The sequence below is a fragment of the Ctenopharyngodon idella genome, chromosome 18 (assembly GCF_019924925.1).
Source record: "Ctenopharyngodon idella isolate HZGC_01 chromosome 18, HZGC01, whole genome shotgun sequence".
Classification (NCBI taxonomy): Eukaryota; Metazoa; Chordata; class Actinopteri; order Cypriniformes; family Xenocyprididae; genus Ctenopharyngodon; species Ctenopharyngodon idella.
Window position 1 is genome coordinate 3,610,177 of NC_067237.1, and position 21,770 is coordinate 3,631,946.

General features: G+C 35.4%; 1 protein-coding gene across 4 annotated transcripts in view; it reads left to right on the top strand.

Annotated features, from left to right (window-relative positions):
- Positions 1 to 481: 481 nt before the first annotated feature.
- Positions 482 to 21,770, top strand: part of sphkap (SPHK1 interactor, AKAP domain containing) — a 57,007-nt gene continuing 35,718 nt past the window's right edge. For 2 of the 4 annotated variants that reach the window (XM_051870729.1, XM_051870730.1), the window contains exons 1-3: positions 484 to 755; positions 8,534 to 8,636; positions 14,179 to 14,289. In XM_051870729.1, the coding sequence (XP_051726689.1) occupies positions 8,553 to 8,636; positions 14,179 to 14,289 (195 nt within the window). In that variant the 5' untranslated portion in view covers positions 484 to 755; positions 8,534 to 8,552. Of the gene's footprint in view, positions 756 to 8,533; positions 8,637 to 14,178; positions 14,290 to 21,770 lie in introns of all 4 variants that reach the window. The other 2 variants (XM_051870731.1, XM_051870728.1) reach the window with 2 other exon arrangements.

The following is a 21,770-nucleotide window of genomic DNA, read 5'->3' on the forward strand; positions in this document are numbered from 1 at the left end:
ACATCAGTGCCTGACCTCACAAATGCGCTTCTAGAAGAATGGTCAAAAATTCCCATAAACACTCCTAAACCTTGTGGAAAGCCTTCCCAGAAGAGCTGAGGCTGTTATAGCTACAAAAGGTGGGCCAACTCCATATTAAACCCTACGGATTAAAAATGGGATGTCATTAAATTTCATGTGCACATAAAGACAGGCGTCCCAAAACTTTTGGCAATATAGTGTATGTGTCCCAAATTGCCCAAATCTATCTATCTATCTATCTATCTATCTATCTAAATACCTATCTTCATGATGTTCCATATACCGTGTAACTGCATTTCGTGAGCTATGGTTTAAAATTATGCCTATCTGTCTTCATTTTCCTTTTACAGTTGGTCTTTTTATGAGCACCGACGCGTTGTGAGACGCTTTACAGCTTTGTGTTTATCTAATGAAACCGCAGTGACGTAGAGTTCCCCCGCTGTTTTGATTATGCCTGACCGGTCCATAGTCGTATCTGGCATTCACCGCCGTACTATCTGTGCGCAGCTCCGGCGCGCGAGTATATTAACTAACAGCAGAGCGCTGCGCGAGCGCTGGAAATTCCTCCGCTGCACTGACAGACTGTGATGTGCTCGCGCTCGGGACAGGGGGACCGGCACGCGCCACAGCGCCTTGGCTTCTGCACGCAGGATATAGGAACATAAGGCTACTTAGTGCTCGTTTTTTTTTGTTGGATGAGTGGCAGAAACTCAGTGCCTTCTGAAAACATTGGGGTAAGTGTGCGCATTTGAACCTTTTCATCTTAAATCTTGTAGCACGACACACTGTTTTTAATATGAGATAAATCATATGTCCGATTTTCTCCTTTAATATGCTTTTTAGCAACATTGTCTGACATTTTGGGGTGTTAAATCAGATTCACTTGTACTTAAATGACACGGAAAAGACTTCAATTAGTAAACAATAATTGTGCAGTCGTGTGACTGCTCTCCATGGGGCATGTAGCCTACAATACGTGAAAAAAGTGTACAAGCTCTATGATGTGGTGTGAATATGTATTTGATTTTGTTTTGCACACATTCGAATGTTTACTTAGAATGACTCGTGTTTATTTAGATTCAAATATATTGAGCGCCATTCTGTTTATCGTTTGCTCACTCCTCCAGAATACATGTTAAAGGCATTGTAGTAGGCTAGAATCAATGCTCGTGTCTCTGAATGACTGTGCACAGAAAATAGCTCAAGATAAGGTGTCTTTGTAAAACAACCTATTTATCTCAGGTGGCTCCTGACGTCGCACAGTGCACGCGTATTTATTGCGCATCTGTTCGCGCGCTGGATGTGGGGAAACTCGGTCCTTTTTTATCTTTTTTTCCCCCCTCTAGCTAGCAGAATGACCCACCGCTTTCCTAAATAATTTGCTGAACTACAAGGATTACCACCTGAGACTACTGTGACAGATATCTGGTCTCGGTTGTCAATCTTAAACCATTGTGATGAGTGAGAAGCGTGTAAAGCGGTTCTCCTTTCACCTCAATCTCTGACCTAAACGGTCAACAGGGTCATTTTAAAACTAACAACCATAACAGCGAAATGATTTATTTAAAACGAAGTGTCATTACAATCTTAAAGTTTATTAACCACATCGAATTAAAGTTGAAACGTTCCCCGTTTTGAGGGAACAGGTTCCAGTCTGCCAGAGAAAAAATAAACTATACAGTCACGCTGCACGTTCTGTCACGCGCGGAGAGCGGCAAATGCACGAAACAAATCTCGGAAATGTTAATTAACAACTTGCCTGTAATATGTGGCTTTTCTGGAAAAGTACGTATCGTCGATTATTTTTATTTAGATTTAAACTGTTACAGTAGTAAAATGGTCCAAATGTGATGTAAACAGAAAAAAAAAGAGTCAGGTGAGCAGCCTGACCTTGTATATTAGCCAATCAGAAAGGTTTACTGCCTGTCAATCATTTTGGATGTTCATGTTCCATGACATATCTTTTGAGTTTGGACCTAGTGCGCACAGAAATGTGAAATTCAATAATTGTTCATTTTGCAGATGCTTCTCAAAATCAAGATCTTAGTGTCTATAGCCCGAAGTTAGCACATGAGCGACATTACTTTCACTTATATTTTATTTAGCCTAAACATGTTTTTCCTAGTTTTGATCGATTTGGTGAAAAATGCAAACCGCCTATGCAAACTCCCTTTATCACATGAGATCTGGAAGTGTAAGGTTGTATCAAGTCAATCTGCATTTGCATAAAGCCTTGTCATGTGCCCACATCCTGTTGCCAAAGGTTGCTGTTTGCCATGCCACTGGAAGTCACTACCGAGCGAACAAAAGTATGTTCTATTAATGTTCTCCTAACTAATAGAGAACTAATGTTCGTTTATTAACATCCTCATTAAAGGATTAGTTCACTTCAGAATTAAAATTTCCTGATAATTTACTCACCCCCATGTCATCCAAGATGTTTATGTCTTCCTTTCTTCAGTCAAAAAGGCATTAAAGTTTTTGAGGAAAACATTCCAGGATTTTTATACATATAGTGGACTTCAACAGTTACCAACGGGTTAAAGGTCCAAATGTCAGTTTCAATGCAGCTTCAAAGGGCTCTACACAATCCCAGACGAGGAGGAATAAGGGTCTTATTTAGTGAAACGATCGGTCATTTTCAAAAAAAAAAAAAAAAATTATATACTTTTTAACAACAAATGCTCATTTTGCACTGCTCTGCGATGCTCCACACATTATGTAATCACGTTGGAAAGGTCACACGTGAGGCGGAAGTACCGAGCAAGTGTTTACAAAGCCAACGTCCAAAAACTAAGTCTTTACAAAAAAAAGGTAAAACAACGATGTCGGGCGATTTTGAAGTTAGAGGGGAAAATGAGATGGACCTTTCCAACATGATTACGTAATGCGAGGCACATCGCAGAGCAGTGCCAGTGCCAATTTTTATTTTTTTTTAGAAAATGACCAATTGTTTCGCTAGATAAGACCCTTATTCCTCCTCGGGGACCGTGTAGAGCCCTTTGAAGCTGCATTGAAACTGACATTTGGACCTTCAATTCAACCCAATGGTAACTGTTGAAGTCCACTATACAGAGAAAAATCCTGGAATGTTTTCCTCAAAATACCTTAATTTCTTTTCGGCTGAAGAAAGAAAGACATAAACATCTTGGATGACATGGGGGTGAGTAAATTATCAGGAAATTTTAACTCTGATGTGAACTAATCCTTGAAGTAATGAAAACATTATTTCTGATTGTTCAAAATGTTCAGTTTGTTACATGTTTAAAAAAAATGTCTTGGTTATATGAATGTTAAGGGAACATTTCATTAGATCATTTTGCAGACATTATGAGAATGTTAATTCTGAATGTTCTCTGAACATTTTGAAGCAAGTAAAAGATACCTTTGAACAAACATTCCTTTAACATTACTGGTAGAATGTTTGTTCATAACTTTGAGAAAACCTTTCCAGAATGTTCCCTGTTAGCTGGGTAACTCTCATTGAAAATTCAGTTCAGTTCGCTGGTGGTGTAAACAGAGCTTAAAACAGCATTTGCTGAATCTCTGATTGACAGACTGAGAAAATTGAATGCGCTTTTGACAGGTCATCATGAGCAAAGCGCACATGCGAGTGTGTATTTTGTGCGTGTGCGTGTTTAATCGTGTGTCAGTTTCCGCACCATTACTGTCCTCCGGCTAGAAAATGTTTCCATTTTTTTGTTGATAAACAATAACGACCCTTTACATAACATTGACACATTTCCATAAAGACTGGAGATTCAGTGTTCTTAGGCCAATGACACATCCAAACACATCAGGCAGCTGCGCTCATGTCCTCCGGGGATAATTTGAGGATTTTTAACATCTGTTTTCATTCAGCTGCAAAGCGATCACAAGAGTAGTGCATTTGATAGCTGTCAAATGGCATTTATGGTTTCATGTCATAACCCATTGCATTAGAAGGAGAAAGAGAGTTCAATCTGACATAAGCTACACAAATGAATGTCTGCTGTCTTGCAAATGTTGCAAGAACAGATATAGTTTTACAGTAAATTTAGTTAAAATCATGACTTCTGGTTGAGCTATGTGACAGGATGTCACTCGAGAGGACCATTTCTTCATATTTAGCTGATTTACTGGGTCATATTTCAAATGTGTATGTGCACCCAAACAAATAAAGTGTGCAAAGACCCTGTTGTTTAATTCAACACATCAATAGTGAGGCAAACTTAACAAACTAAGGGACGGTTCACACAGAAAGTGTTTTTTTGTGTGTTGAAAAACACAAGACACATGGCAGTGGAATGGGAATGTGTCTCAAGACACTTTTTTTAAATGCTCAACTTATTTTAAAGGGGACCTATAATTCCCCTTTTACAAGATGTAATATAAGTCTCTGGTGTCCCAGAATGTGTCTGTGAAGTTTCAGCTCAAAATACCCCACAGATCATTTATTATAGTTTGTCAAATTTGCCCCTATTTGGGTGTGAGCAAAAACACACAGTTTTTGTGTGTGTCCCTTTAAATGCAAATGAGCTGCTGCTCGAGTCCCACTTTCCAGAAGAGGGCGGAGCTTTAACAGTCAAAATGAGGATTGTCAGTAACGGTGTTCAGCCTTACATTGTTCAAACCGGAGTCGGACACTGATGGAGAGACTCAGGAAAAAGTTACAGCTTTTAGAATGAAACTGGACGTTTCTGAACGGTTAGTGGATAAATTTATGTAGCTGCTGTGGAGTTGATTCAACTCATCCACTAGCATGTGCCGTCATGTTAATCTTTTGTGCAAATCCAACGTTGAATTGATCCTCGTTTGTGAAGCAGTCCGGTGTAAAATGACGGCATGACAACAACACTCTACTACAACAACTCTTCCTCTTCTCTAAAGCAGCCCAACATGGCCTCACCCATGTTGTAGTCCTTAAACAGAGAATTCTTTAAAATAAAATATCTCCCTTTGCATTGAACTCTGAGCGTCGTAACTTTGCAGATGTTGTTTATGCTCAAACAGCAACATTACACACTAACTAAAGTTAAAAAAGTGAAATCATAATCAACCACCCCTTTAACTTGAGCAGCATGTTTTAGATTCTGCAAAAGACGTGAATGCAAAAGTCAAAGACGTCCATCTAGCATGTGTTTACATAAAAATAACAACAGCCCCTAAATGAGAAAATGAAGACTTACCATTAGGCTAAATGAACTGTGACCAACTGGCTACAGAACTCAAGCCGACCCTTGATGCAGTACTTCACATGTACTTCATCTGCTACGCTTCATTTGTGGTAGATATATTCCTGCTGCAAGATATTTCATAAAGTGATGGAGATAAAATAAGCAATGACAAAAAGTGTAGATGACACCTATGCTTTACACAGTGTCCTAACAAAATGTGATGCAAGGTATTTCTTCCATGCTAATCAGAGTTTTTGTCCCAACCATCTGTGATACGCAAGAAGTGACAGGGGATTTTATTTTTGCAGTGGTTTCTATTTCGGATACATCTTGACTGACAGCTCAATGATTATCTCTGGTACTTGTATGTTTTGTAGAATATTAAAATTGTTTAATTAATGAGTTTGAATATAATTTTGGGTGACACCATAATGAATGCGACAATGGATAATTTACTTCAGACCTGGAAAATAACTTGGGGAGAAACATGAACGTTCAAACTGTGAACTCTATGTGAACAAACAATGACAAACTTGTACATACTTATCCATTTCATTATGAGTGCGAGACAGCAGTACATTTGCAGAGAGACTCCGCCCACATGCTCTTCTGATTGGCCTTGATTTGTGATTGATTTTGTTGTGTCTTTTATCTGTGTCACATCGGGTGTGGACAGACAAATTGCTTGTCGCACACATTGTTAGAGTCACATGGCCAGAAGCAAACAATTATTGACCATAGTCACGAGATAATCTCAAAATGAATTCAACATAACTAAAAAAGAACTCTGTTTTCTCATTAACATGGCAGCCTTGGCAGCTGAAGTGTTAATGGAAGGGATTTGAAGTCTGTTTCTCACATTTTCAAATCCATCAACTGAACCACACATTCAAGACAATTGCTTGTATAGTTGCAGCTATTTTGAGTTTTTTTTTTTTTGAGTGTTTAATGCTAAAAGAGTCCCTCCAGGCTCGCAGGTAATCCTCGATTGAGGCCAAAAGATATTCATAGACATATTGTGTGAATATAGGCTGACATCCCAAGACAGAAGCTCAGAACGAAGCAGTTAAGCCTTCTGATGCTCAAGTGTTTGCCTTCCTAAATGGAAAGCTTATGTCATTTGTTAACTAACCTTTATGACCTTGAGGAAAGCCCGGTCGAACCAGTCTTTTCTCATGGGTGAAAAGACAAGGCCATGAAATAACAAGGATCAAAAACACATATACACAAGTGCTAAGTCACAATGGTAACCTAGTAACTGTTTTATATTTATTTTCTTATTTTCTCATTTTTAGTGTGCTCACAGCATGTTGTGTTTAGCTGTTAGACAGTTTGCATGGTATATAACCCTCTCTGAAATGTTATAGCACCTTCAGACAGACGTCATGCGTCACATCTCAAGCTGTTCTTTTGAACATCCTGCCACGAGTGTTGCGTTTAAAAATCACACCATGTTAAGTTAAATGTAGTCCAGACATTGAAAAACATGTGTCGTCTGTGCTGTCTTCCATTCTGTTGCACTCTGTCTAGCTGTTTTTGAATGTTAGTACACATCTGAATGCTCCCTGAAACCAGCTTACTTATACAGGGCTTCCTTAAGGCCGGTCATTCAGGTAGCATCGACTAATTGATTTTGTAAAAAGTCCTTTTGAACATCGCTTATATGTTTTACAGTCCATTTCAGAAGGCACTAGATGGACTGTTTAAATATTTTATCATACAAAATAAAGAATAGCTCACATTTTTGACTCGCATTTAGTTCACATTTCACATTTAGTTCATATTGACAATAGTTCATCATTTAATGTCATGCCATTTTGACCTCCTGTTACTTTATTTCAACTGGGAAACACAAAAAGCAATCTTTGGAAGAATGTTTCCAAAAAAGTGATTTATACTGGACAGAAAATCACAGTAAAAGTACCCTTAGATACCTTTATGTAGTAAAACTGTATTCCAGGTCTTAAATTTTGTGGCTCCCAAAAGTCATTTGTGTTCAAATGTGCTTTGATCATGTGAGTTGATTCTTTAATGTAATCATTTAATGATCCTTTTATGGTGCTTTTTGTTCTGAGCACATACATTCTGCAGGGAAAATGTATGAATAAAATTTTGGTTCATTTATAATATAAACAAAAGAGGTTAATTTGGCTGTGTTCAGGGAGAATATGGAGGAGCTCAGAGAGAAATTCTCTCTATGATCTGGGTAATGTTGTACTTCTGTCACCTCAGAGGATTGACTGTGTTTCATCTTTACTTAATGTGCCCCCAGTAGTCAATTAATCTGAACAAATTTAATTAAATAGTCCGTGTTATTTTCATTTTCTTTTCCATTCCCACTCTCACTGTCTCTTTTCACTGTGCCATTATCTACAGTTGTCATGAGAGAGGGAGAAATTGCTTCAGTTTATTTCGACATCTAAACTTCCAGTTTCTAAAAGATCCTAACCCATTCTAGCACTATTTCAGACTTAATGTTTTACAGTAAGAAGCAAATAAGAGTGCAATTGTAAGGTTTGAGAGGTGAAAACTTGTTTCGTTTTCTCCATACAGAAATTGATTTTTAACAATAACTTTTAAACCTTTAAAGACAGACATACTGTGAGTTATCAGGTTGTTAATTGTTTTTCTCACAATTGCGAGATCTAAACTTGCAATTGGGTGTTATAATGTCAGAATTGCGAGAAATAAACTCATAATTGTAAGAAATAAAGTCAGAATTGTGAGTTATAATGTCAGAATTGTGAGATATAAACACAATCGTGAGAAATAAAGTCAGAATTGTGAGTTATAATGTCAGAATTGTGATATAAACTCGCAATCCTAAGAAAAAGTCGAAATTGTGAGTTTATAATTGTTTAAAATTACAATTCTGATTTTATAACATGCAATTGCGACTTTTCATCTCACAATTCTGACTTTTTTCTCACATTTGCGATATAAACTTGCAATTGTGAGAAATAGTCAGAATTGCGAGTTATAAAGTCAGAATTGCAAGATATAATATCAGAATTGCGAGATATAAACTCAATCCTAAGAAAAAAAGTTAGAATTGTGAGATAAAAAGTCGCAATTACCTTTTTTATTTTTTATTCAGTAGCAGAAACTTCTATATTTGTCTTTTTTGGGTTTGTTTCAAATACTTTTTGCTTCAAATCAGAGTTTATAACGTTGTGATTCGCCTCATAGCTGGTTGATTTGGTTCACGGCTTTTAACGCTTTAAAAAATGTATATTATTAAGTCCCTATGGGAAAACGCAGAACCAACAACACTGAGAAAGTGGATGAGCACTGTTGTACTCCATTGAATTGATGGTGGATTCAGTTGTTGTCTTTCTCTCTCTCTTTTTCCACAGTAATTTCCAGTCATCTGCCATGTTTGAGGGGTCGGAGTCCGCGGACACACAGGAAGTCAAATCTGACAGCACCCTTGGGTCCTCTGTCTCCGCCTGTAAGAAGGTGTGTGTGCCAAAGCCTGAAACATACACTAATGCAAGTACATGAGCGCAAACACTTCCATCAACATGAAAGCTATTTAGTTGGCGTGCAGTACATTTTGGCCCAAGGCACCACGCTCACCAGGTGAGCTCTTGCGGTTGAACACTAGCAAGAATCTCATGCTCCAATCACAGTGTGATTAACATGAAGCCTTACTGATTGGCTGGCTGCTCCCACCTGTCCAGGGAACAGAGACTTTGGCTTTTTGCCATCAGCACTTTTTACTCTGTAGGCAGCTGCACTACAAGTCAGGTTACATTAGCTGATGCTCTGTCAGTGTGAGAGAGAAAGAACAGAAGGAGCGAGACTGAGAGAGGAACGGGGCGTGTGATAGAACAAGCAGCATGATTAGCCCAATGTCTCCCTTGTCTTCTAGCTCTTTTAACTTTGTCTCATTCAGCCGAGCGCTTTATTAGTGGGTTGGTGCTAAAGGAAAGTGGCCCCTGTGGGAGCAGATGAAGGATCATGGGAAGAGGAAGTTACAATAGCGTGACACTGTACTAATCATTTTTGTAGCTCTCATGGGAGCTGTCATGAGATTAAGGGGATTGGTCATTATTGATGAGCTCAGGGGTCGGCATGTGACATGTGGTGGTATTTTTTAAAAGAATTTTCCTGTTAATCACTGATATTGAACTAGATATAGAACATTGTTATTCTTTATGACTGATACTGATACAGCTTATTTTTACTTTTAAGTGTCCAATATCCGCTATGTAGTATTGACTGTAATAGTTTGTTTTGTTTTATTTTTGTGTTTGACATAGATAGATAGATAGATAGATAGATAGATTATTATTGATTATTTATATATTGTTATATATAATTATAACAATTATTATTATTATTATTAAATAATGAATATTTTTGTTTTGTTATTAAATATTTTATTATTATTATTATTATTTTTATTAAATAATGCAGATTTTTGTTTTATTTTTGTATTGTACTAATTATTATTAATAATAGTATAGTAGTAGTATCACATTATATAGTAATGAGTATTATTATTGTTATTAGTACATGTGCATAATAATAATAATAATAATTAGTAGTAGTAGTAGTATTAACATTATTATTATTATTATTATTCAATGCATATTTTGATTTTATTATTGTAGTGTACTAAGTATTCATTATTAATAATTATTTTATTATTATTATTATTATTATTATTCTATTATTGTTATTAGTAAATACACAAAAATAACATCAATAATAACAATAATAACAATGATAATAATTAGTAGTATTAACAGTATATCATTTACAGTATATTATATTATTATTATTATTATTATTATTAAATAAATAAATTATTTAATAAATTTTAAGTTGCATTTAAAATGAGTTATTAATGTTATTTTATTATTACTTTTAACATTTTAAAATAATATAAAAGAGATAAAAATAATAAAACAATGATATGCATTATTATTTAATAAAAATAATGATATTACTTATTGATTATTATTTATATATTGTTATATATAATTATAACATAATTGATTATTATTAGTAAATAATGTATATTGTGGTTTTATTATTAAATATTTATTATTATTAAATAATGCATATTTGTGTTTTATTTTTGTATTATACTAATTATTATTATTAATAGTATAGTAGTATCACATTATATAATAATGAGTATTATTATATTATTATTGTTATTAGTACATAAGCATAATAATAATAATAATAATAATAATAATAATTAGTAGTAGTATTAACAATATATTATTGCTATTATTATTATTATTATTATTATTATTCATGTTTTTAATGACATTATATTTATGCAAAGTTGTTTTGCAATCTGTTTGGTCACAATTTTTTTAAAGATTTTTTTGGGGGCCATGCCTTGATTGCGCTTGTTACTTGAATCAACGCTGACACTTATTGCTAGACCCAATACTGAAAAAAAAACAAAAAACACACACTTTTGTGAGTGTTTGGCTTTCCATACATTTCTTTACAAAACCGGCTGCGTAACTGTGAGGATGGATTACTGTAAGAGGTCATTTAATTTAGCCAGCAGATGTGATTAACTTCAACATTTCTAAATAAAATAAATACACAATAATCTCTCTCGCGCGCTTATCCATTACGTGCTAATGATTACCCATCTGCCGAAGGTTATCATTTCCTGTAATGGCATATTAGCTCTGTCAGTAGTTTAACCACGTTGAACCGTGACGCAACTGTCCCAGCGACCCTGTCATATGGTCGTCTCTGCCAGGAAAACAGTCGGTACAGATGGCACACGCAGCAAGGGCAGAGAAAATACACACATGTGCTCACACAAAAAAACACAGATACAAACACCCACAAACTCAAATTAAACAAAGTAAACACATGCACTGTCACACACACACACACACACACACACACACATAGGGATATGTGTTTACTCCTTAAATACACACTGAGATAATCAATGCTTGCTTAGCCACACAGATAATGACTCAAACTGAAGGTTACACACTAACAGAGAGGGTTTATGTTTGTTTTAGGGATGTCTATCGTACCAGTAGTAGTGGTAATTCAATTAGAGGTCTATGTTTATTTATGTAATAGCAAACATTTTTAGTTTTCATTTACATTTTGCATCAAAACTTACTACTGTTTGTGCCTGAATGAAATAAGCATATGTTGAACACATGACCTGCACATATACGTTCATGTTCAACATGGTTCACTGAAGGGCCATACACTCCACTCTTCATAAATAATCCATAAAAGTCCATTATAGACTGTAAAGATTGTATATTACACACCAGTGACAACATGATTGCCAGAAGTATAAGGCCATAATAAATATTCATATGTAAATTATACTAAGTAAATTACCAATCACCACAGACATGGTGAGGTCAAAGGGTGCTTGCTTGCCATGGACCGGATAGAATGAGATGCTTGTGTGCTGAATATTTGATTGAGGAAAAATCATTTAAGAGTGAGAGACTGAAAAGAAATGAATTATGTGTATTGCAACAATTCAGCTCATACTGTATTAAAGTAGTATGCACTGTATGCAGATTATGCACAACACACTTCCGTATTCTGTAAATCAGGTCGCATCGCTTCTGGTTCAGGACTTTTTTATAGCTGTTTTACTCAAGATGGCTTTGAAGGAGCGAGCAAAGATGAGCAAAACCGATGTCCATTGCATATGCAGACTGATATCTAAAAGTTTTTTATTTTTTATCTAATCACTAACATTCAGATATTCAAATTAAAGGCACAATATGTAAGATTTTTGGATTAAAATATCCAAAAACCACTAAAACAGTGTCCGTGCGTCGCCTATCAATGACATCAGTTACCCTTGATTTCCGGTTTTATTTTGTAGAATCCATGGAAACACCAAAGACGCTTTAATATATTATGTGTTTTATTAGACAAGTGTTTGTATATATTTATAGACAGAAAACAAATCATTGTTATATTGCTCAACACTTAGTTTTATTGTTTGAATCTCGTTTTCTTGATTTTCCGCGAGTACCATGTTTTTACCATGCCTCAGAGACAGCACTATTTTGTTAAGTAGCTAACATAGCATAATCAGATGCCGCTTTATTTTTAGTAACAGTAATACAGCATTTTCTCCATCATACAGTATGTTTTAAAATTAATTGCATGCCATTTAGCAACACAAGCCATTCAGCATTTATTAATATGATATTCTAATATCGATCTAGCTTACAGTAACAGTAACGTTATAACATCATTTTCAACACACTCAAATGTATCTAATATGATAAACAGCACTGCTTTACCCCACATTCACTTGACCGGAAGAATCGGAAGCGGCGACTGTGTCATAATAAAAGCTCCACTGCTCTTGAGTCGTGTGTCGCGCTCGTCTCTCATTAGCAATCGCTCCAGCGGCCTCATTCAGCTCGCACATCACTCGGCCCCGCTCTGCTTCTTACTAGTAATGTCAATAATCTCATCCATGAACATGATTTTTGCCCGAGTCCCGTCCAAATTCTTTTCCACCAGCATCAAGCTATGCCTTTGTTTTTAATAGGCGATATATATATATATATATATATATATATATATATATATATATATATATATATATATATATATATCCATCAGTTCATACTGCTGTTAACACTTTCTCTGACAAGCGGATGCAATAAATGACTTTCAGAAACTCAAAGCACATTCAGAGGTGTAAACACTAATGTGTTCTGAAGCGTCCCAGAGGACTACAAAAGGCTGCTTACTCAAACGAACACATTATCATTGTGCCAAAGGGTTTAAATGGGGGACTAGGAGTGCCACTTAAAAATAAAATGAACAAATCAATAATTCAGTCATCTTTAATGAAAATCTAAATAAGTAAACAAATTGACAAATGCACTTATTTATTATAATATAATAATAAATATTTATTAAAATATGTTTTTAAAATGGTGCCCATCATAGATCAAGAAGGCATGTCTTTAAATTCAGTTTATTTCTTGTGTGTGAACTGTACAGTGCTGCTGCTTCTGCATATTAGAGCCAATTGGATAAATTATGCATATAATTGTGTGGGTGTGTTGGTATGGATGTCAGAGTGTGGTTTGTGTGTGTAATAAAAAAAATTGTGTGTGTGTGTGCATGTAATATTTGAGAGAGAAAAACTCTACTGCAAATCACAAATTCAACCACTGTACCAGTGGAGTTTTGCTGGCATCTTAATGGGGGAAAATGTGGTACTGCACCCAAACAAAATCTTACTGAAAGCTCATTTTTTTAAATATCAACCTTAAATTTGGAACACAACTTGTTTAGATTCATGGCTTTGATTTTTTACCAGTTTTTTCAACATGTTTTATAAAATATATATTTTATATAAAAATATGCTCATAAATCATTTCCATAAACTAAAACCTCTATAACTTTTTAGTTTCCTTTTTTTTTTTTTTTTGGACTTTTTTGACTTTTTTGATATTTTGACTTCAACAATAATCTACCAAGAGTCTTCTATAAAATGAGAACAAACTTATGTCTGTAATCCCAAACTTCAAATTTTTATGACAGTTTTTGACATGAATATTTTTGTCCTCTAAGGACCTCAGAGTAACTTTTTTAATTGATACACAAGGGTTAAACAAATTAAATAAACTGTTTTAAATGTTTATTTGTCGGTTTGACACATTTTATGACTTCATTTATGACATGACTGACATTTTCATTTTAAATGGCACTTTAAACACCCATCCAATCCAAAAATGTGAAAACCTAAACATATATATGCACAACGCCGAACATTTCCAGGATGTCTGAAATCAACAAACCATGATACACTGGCATGAAGTGATGTGTGTAATCATGAAATCAGTGATCTTTCTTGATGAAATCCAATCACACATTGTGAACTTCACAAAATTTATGCATGGTATTTTTAAAGATGTGGAGGTAAAAATATTTGTAAACCCTGTAAGTTTAAAATTTTTTAAATGCTGTGCCTCAGTCTGATAAAAGTATGTGTTTTTGTCAGGTTTTGTGCAGTAACAGTGTTCTGGATTCGTCGGAGTACTGGCTGAAGAACGATAAGGCGCTCTGCAGAATTGGATTCCTGGAGGACCAGCATGATGGCGGCTGCCCGACAGTGAGTCTCTCTCACATATCACACACTTTCAGAAGAGCTGAAATCATCGACACACATATTTCCATATATGCGTTTAACGTTGCTTGTGTGTGTGCGCACATGTGACCGCGTGGAAGTGCGGTGGCATTTATATTGTGTTCAGCCTCACACTGATAAATGTGGTCTTGATTGGGGTGATAATGTGGTATGATGTTGGCTGTGGCTGAATAATATATGCAGTAATTCTCTGAACTGAGAGAATACATTTAGCTGCACACGGATGACAGCTGCACTAACTGCTGGACAGGATAATTAGAGTCTAATGACAGATTTCATACCTCGCTTTACTTTAATGACAAGTTTCTTGTCTCATGTAAATGACGGCTTTGCAACCATCTTACTATGCATAAAATTATGCCATGATCACGCTAGCATTTCGGCTCCTTGGTGATGAAACACTACCTGTCTGATTATCTGCGTAATGCTAATTTTATGGAAAATGTATGCCAGGATTGTTCAGTGATGTAGGTCTCTGCTTAATTTTTGTGAACTCTGAAGCATTTTACTAGAATTCAACAATTAAAAATTATAGTTTGGGAAGTGAATACTCAATTTTGATTGGTTAGAATGTGTGTTATTTCAACACTCATTTTGACAAAGCTACTAAACAAAAACGCATTGCCTCCTTGCTGATAGGCATCAATATGAAGTCCAAGATCACTCTCGTATCGGTACTTTAGAAACATTATAAAAAAGTTGACCTAACTTAAGAAAAATAATGCAACCTATTACAGTCAACTTGGTAAGTTAACTCAACTAACAACTGAAAACTTAAAATCTTTTGTAAATTCTTGTCCTATAGGGGACCTATTATGCCCCTCTTCACAAAATGTAATATAAGTCTCTGGTGTCCCCAGAATGTGTCTGTGAAGTTTCAGCTCAAAATACCCCACAGATCATTTATTATAGCTTGTCAAATTTGCTCCTATTTGGTGGTGGTGTGAGCAAAACGCACAGTTTTTGTGTGTCCCTTTAAATGCAAATGAGCTCCGCCCTTTCGGAGCTTTAACAGCTTTAACAGCTTACGCTTCGGTAGCTCAACAACAACAAAGCTGGAGAATCTCACGCAGCCAAAATGAGGATTGTCAGTAACGGTGTTCAGCCTTACATTGTTCAAACCGGAGTCGGACACTGATGGAGAGACTCAGGAAGAAGTTACAACTTTTAGAATGAAACTGGACGTTTCTGAACGGTTAGTGGATAAATTTATGCAGTTGCTGTGGAGTTGATTCATCGACTAGCATGTGCCGTCATGTTAATCTTTTGTGCAAAACCCGTATGGCCGCCCACTGTACAGTACATAGTGTACCTGTTTGCCCAACAGAGACACACCAGGCTAATGTTTATGATTGCTATCAAATGCTGTGAACGGTCTAATATATTTTCCAAAATATCGCTTGGACAAAAAAGCTTTTTTTTAGCAATTGAGCTTGTCAGGGTCAACTTGCAAGGCTATCCAAGCTAACGAGACTCTAAATAGTGTTCTGTGCTCGCCTGTATGCAAAATGGCGGCGCCGTGGGTGGAAACGTGCAGATTAAGGGGTGGTAATATTATAATAAGATCCCCTTCCTACGTCACAAGGGTAGCGAAATCTGAGCGGCTCGTTTTTCACATGCTTGCAGAGAAAGGCTTGCCAAAACAAAGTTACTAGATTGTCCTTTTTCACATTTTCTGGGTTGGTAGATGCACCGGGGATCCGATTATAGCATTTAAACACGGGAAAAGTCAGATTTTCATGATATATCCCCTTTAAGAAGGTTTAGTATTAAGCAATGCAAGGAGCCACAAATCTCATTCTTTCATCATGTTTGATTTTTAAAGCCAACTTCCTGACATAGGCTTTATTTATTACTAGTCTTAAAACTAAACATATCACCCTGCTAGGTAAGAATATTAAATCCCAAAGATTCAATGAGATGCACAAATCTCAACAAATGTTAATTCAGTAAAAATATGAACTCTAACTAACAGTGACAGCAGCAGCAGCAGCATAAATTAAGCCAGTAAAATGTAAGTTTTAATAATAATCACAACATAATTATTTTAATATCCAATGCATGCTGGGAACATGGAAAACATTGTTCAACATAAAATTACATGGTTCAGATGACTCAATATGGAAAGTTGGGACAACATTTGAACAGGTTTTGAACATACTTGAGTATCTAAGTAAGGCCAACTTTTGTTAGCAACATGATTAGAGTATTCTTATTCAGTGCACACAAATTAATAATCTGATAACTCCTACTAAAAAAAATGTATACAAACTATCCTGTTTGTTTCACTATCACAAATAGTGAAACAAACAGGAAAACTATTGGAGCACCTTGAAATAAAAACCAATACAACACTGTTTTTAATTGTGCAAAGTGGGTCTGATGACCGCTGGTTCAGTAGCCAGAAAATAACAGCCCCTAATCAGTGATGGCAGAAAATCGTATAACATGTTCCGTATCAGTGCGCTGGGCTGGTCAGACTGTGACTTCTCCACCCCCAGGCTCAGGTGCAGTCAGAACAGGTTTCATCAGGGCTGTGCTTTTACTGCACTGATGTCACACATGATGTTCCTTTAACACAAAATCTCCACACAGGGAATCAAAACCCACACACACCAGCTGGCGCCGAGATTCTATTGCCAGTGCCGAGTGCCAACGCTACGTTGAAGTAGAGAGAAAGTGAGAAAGACACACTCTTAAAAGTAATTGAGGGGACCTATTACCCCAACTTAAATGCATGGTTCCAGTTAGAAAAAATCTAATTTAATTAAACCTTTTAAAATGCAAATATTATTTTGATGAGTTCTGTTGATATAATAATGTTGATCATTAAGTTAAATTAATATTGTGTGTAATTTAAACTAAAATGTCTGCGTTAATTGATTTTTTTTTTTTTTTTTTATTGTAGTAACTTAATGAAATTGTCTTTAATTTAAAAATTGGCCAGTGGCATTTTTTAAATATCGGCATCGGCCTATAAGATTTTCTGTGTCAGAAGTGGGACTTTTATTTTGACGGTGCTGAGAACGCCAGCACCTGGGCACACAGCGCTCCCATTCTCCATCTTCATTAGTTTGCCTTCTCTGTTTAACAGTTCTGTCTAATAACTTATTAATTGAACTGTTAAACAAAAAAAGTAAACAATATACAAAAAGTATTATAGCATTTGCAAATCTTTAAATATCTCATAAACATTTCATTTCACAAACCTTGCAGACTTAGTTGAATCCAGCTGTGAGATCTTTTGAAGTGTGCATTTGTAGCCTGCATAAAAATGTGCGTACTTCGTGTGTAACAGTCAGTCCGTGCGAATTGAATGCGGACAGAAGTTCTGATATCAAACTTTAAATCCTTTATTTCAAAGTATGCTGTAAAAAACAATTTTTTTTGTGTTTGACTGATACTGATGCTGTTATAGCATACATTTTATCATCAGCAAATGAAAGTGAACACTTCTTCTACACAGTATTTACTGAAAAATCAGATCTCTGAAAGTTGTTTACTATTAAGGGGTTAGAGAATGAGAATTCTGTCTTCACTCAGCCTCATGTCGTTCCAATAAAACTCAGATGTACTTGTGAAACCTCATTGGTTCTCATGTGTCGCGCAAGTACGTTTGAGCTTCTGTTTACCATATTTGATGTGCTCTATGTATGTGCGTTGATCAATGTTTATATGTGAATAACAGCCGAAATTAAATCTATTCATCATGTAATGCAATCGTGTATCTTCAGAAGATTAAATGGCTCAATATAGCTTCATATGATTTTTTTTTTTTTTTGTACAATGTCTTCATGAAGCATCAAAGTGGATGCCTGGACTTTCAAGGGACAGGGACAGAAATCTCTTAGGTTTCATTAAAATATCTTCATTTGTGTTTCAAAGATGAACGAAAGTCTTATGGGTTTGGAACAATATGAGGGTGAGTAATTGAACTAACCTATTGTTAATGCTTTGGCTTAATTATGGTTATTAATTAAATTGTTCAAGAGGTTTTAAAATAAGTTTGATACTCAAATTATATTGGGAACTTATAAACCCAGTCTAAAGCAGTATAATCATAAGAGCTCTGCTGTATATCAAAGCCACGGCCCACTGTATCATATATCCACACAGCTGCTTTCACTGCCATTATCAGTAATCAGCCATAGATCCTCCGCAGCCCATCAGACATGCTATAATGACTCCATTTTGTTGGTGAAAATGCAGAGGCATGGATTTCATGAGAATCGCATTGGTGAGTTACACGCTACATGGTAAAAGTTAGATATTTCCTCTGTCCCTTTTTTAACAAATCACTATACAGATTCAGCTTTATTGTACTAATGTTTTTGTCATTGCAGTGAAACACTTAAACAGCATGTTTATACACTCAAAAAATAGATTTATAAATACGAATCACATAAATTAAATGGTCCATTCCCTTGTTCCATTTTACTCATTCTTAATTCATAATATGAATAATATGTAAGGATTATTCAATTCAATTTGATGGAATTTTACAAAATTGAAATTCATAAATCTTAAAAAAAGGCATTAAATTGATCAAAAGGGACAGTAAAGTACTTTTATAATATTACAAAAGATTCTATTTCAAATAAATGCTGTTCTTTTGAATCCTGAAAAATGCATCATGGTTTCCACAAATATTTTATGTTTCTATTTAATGTTTCTTGAGCATCAAATCAGCAAATTAGAATGATTTCTGAAGGATCATGTGACTGAAGACTGGAGTAATGATGCTGAAAGTTCAGCTTTGATCACAGGAATAAATTATACACTAAAATATATTAACAGAAAACAGCTATTTTAAATAATAAAATTTTTATTTCACAATATTACTGTTCTTACTGTATTTTTGATCAAATAATTGCAGCCTTGGTGAGCAGAAGAGACTTCTTTCAAAAACATTAAAAAAATCTTACCGACCCTAAACATTTGAACAAAGGTGTATGTGCAAAAAGACATTAAATTAGTGATTTCAAAATCAGGGTAAAAGGTCAAAATTTAGTGTTGGTGGGTTTTGTTTAAACCACTCATGACCTTTCCCTAATAAATAATCAGTTTAAGGTGTTAACATGACCTTACACATTGTCAGCTCATTAACGATAAAATCATAAATGTAAACACACTCAATATCTCTTTGTACCTTTCAAGACATATTCCCGCTCTTTTCCCCCTTTCTCCATCCTCCCAATCTGACTGAAAACCATCTTTTATAATCTAATGTTTTTCTCTCATCTTCATACTGTGCTCCATTGGCATATACAGCAATTAACTCCTGTGCATTGATCTCTGCTGGACAAGCTCAGAGGAGGAATATTGCCTCCATTAAAACAGTGTGTGAGAAATTCATTTGGTATTCATTCGAATTTAGATTATTAGTTGTCATTTAGCAGACAGGAAAAGGACAGAATACTAATTGCATAGCCAGTCCCGCTGGAGCAGCCTGGTGTTCAGTGTGTGTGTCATTGTGAACACAGAGCAGGACTAGGTTAACAAGAACCAGTTTCATACTTAATGTATTAAATGTACATCCATTTTTTTGTGAGTGAGCAGTTGTGGACAATAACGAAGAAGGTAGAGAAGGTGTGTGTTTCTCTATTTGTTTTTGTGAGTTCTCACTCTTTTAAAAGGCTCATCTTATCTCCCCTTCCTCTCATTTAGTCTCATTTCATTTTGCCTCCTATCCCTTCATTAATATACAGTTTGTACAGTATTAAAATCATTATGTCTATGGAAAGTCCCCATAAAACATGAAAACCCAATGTGTGTTTGTGATTTGCACCAGAGCTATAGGCCACCCTGGACTCTCTGTTTGGTCAAATTACATGCACTGATCGCTCGAAACACTTAACATCTTTTATTCAGACTTTTGCATTTTTGTAAGGAATACTGTTGGTCAGTTCTATCCCATCTCTGCCGCCCCATCTTACCACAACCATGGTAACCATAAACCCCATATTGACCCCTTTCTTAAGATCAGCGATATGATAGGACTCATTTCAAACTCTGACCCTTAAAGTTGGGTTGAAATGACACCTATTATTACGTAAGTCAGTCAAAGATGACCCAGGAAACTGTGATACAGAGAGGAACAGACAACCTGAGCTCTTCCTGTGTTAGAGGTACAGTCACAATACATTACACATATTAAAGGCCTCAAATAATTTTCTTTTTTCAATTTTTCTCTTGAGGTCCAATTATAATGTCAGTCAAGGGTATTTTTATTTCTAAAATAGTCATAAATTAGTTTTATATGACCATATCCATCTTCTCTGTCCATTTATAATTAACCAGGTTGTTAATTTCTGCTAGTAGATGCTGTAACGACACCATCTAGACCAATAAAGCGTCTTTCTCCATTGATGATCATTCAAAATTAGCTGTGTTTTCTGGTTAATCACTAGCGAAGGGTTGGGGAGTGAGCTAGTTCTTGTGCTGAACAATCTGTGCTGAAATGTATTGAGATGGCAATGTGTTCATTTATTTGCTATGATCTGTTTTTTGTAGTTTAATGCTTGCGTTAACCCTTTAAGACACCGATCAGAACTGGACTTGTCAATTCATTAGCACTCATTTTTTGTTTTGTCTGAAATATGTATCATATAACACCTTGTAGATAAATATTCCTCCAAACATTGAATTTTCACCAAACATAGAATGCAGTGGTGTTCTGAAATAAATAAATCAAATGTAAATGTTCATGTACCAGATACAATTTATCTTGTCACATTTTCCTGGTTAGATAAACATGACTTAACATCAAAAAACAATACAATTCTATTTTGTATTTTTTTTTTTTTACACTATCAGTGTAATTAATGTCCTATTTATTAAAACCAAGTATAAATCTCATCAACTTAGTGTTTTAAGCAATTTTACATTTATTCCAAAACAATAACTAAAGGCAGAAACAATTTAAACAATATACTTTATGTGTAAACTGATGCTCAGCTGTTCTATATAATAGTCGACTTATTTTTGGATCATCGGTCGGTAAACACTGGTCACGGACACAGAGATGTATCTTTAATTTCATCAAGCTGATTGCTCACTAATAAACCCCAGTCAGCATGTTTTAAGGTCATTTCAACTTTGATTTTGACATGACATAAAGCAGTGATATCTAAGTGGGTGAGCTGTTTACTTAATTTTTATTTAGTCTTCCCAAACTTCATTTTTTCAATCAGACTGATTCGCGTATGTGAAACGCACACGAAAACAAGAGGTGGGATTTATTGCGTGAAACAACACTATCCAATCATAACCAGTCATATCCAATCATAACTCGATTGCCTCCTTTCACATGATTTTCCCCCATTCATTCTCAGTTACCCCCTACTAAACCCATCGCATGTTTTAGGGGGTCTGTTGAAACTCTATGGGCTGAGAGGAGGCACGAGCGACATGGTGTCCCTTTGTAACTTTACCTGCTGTTGGAC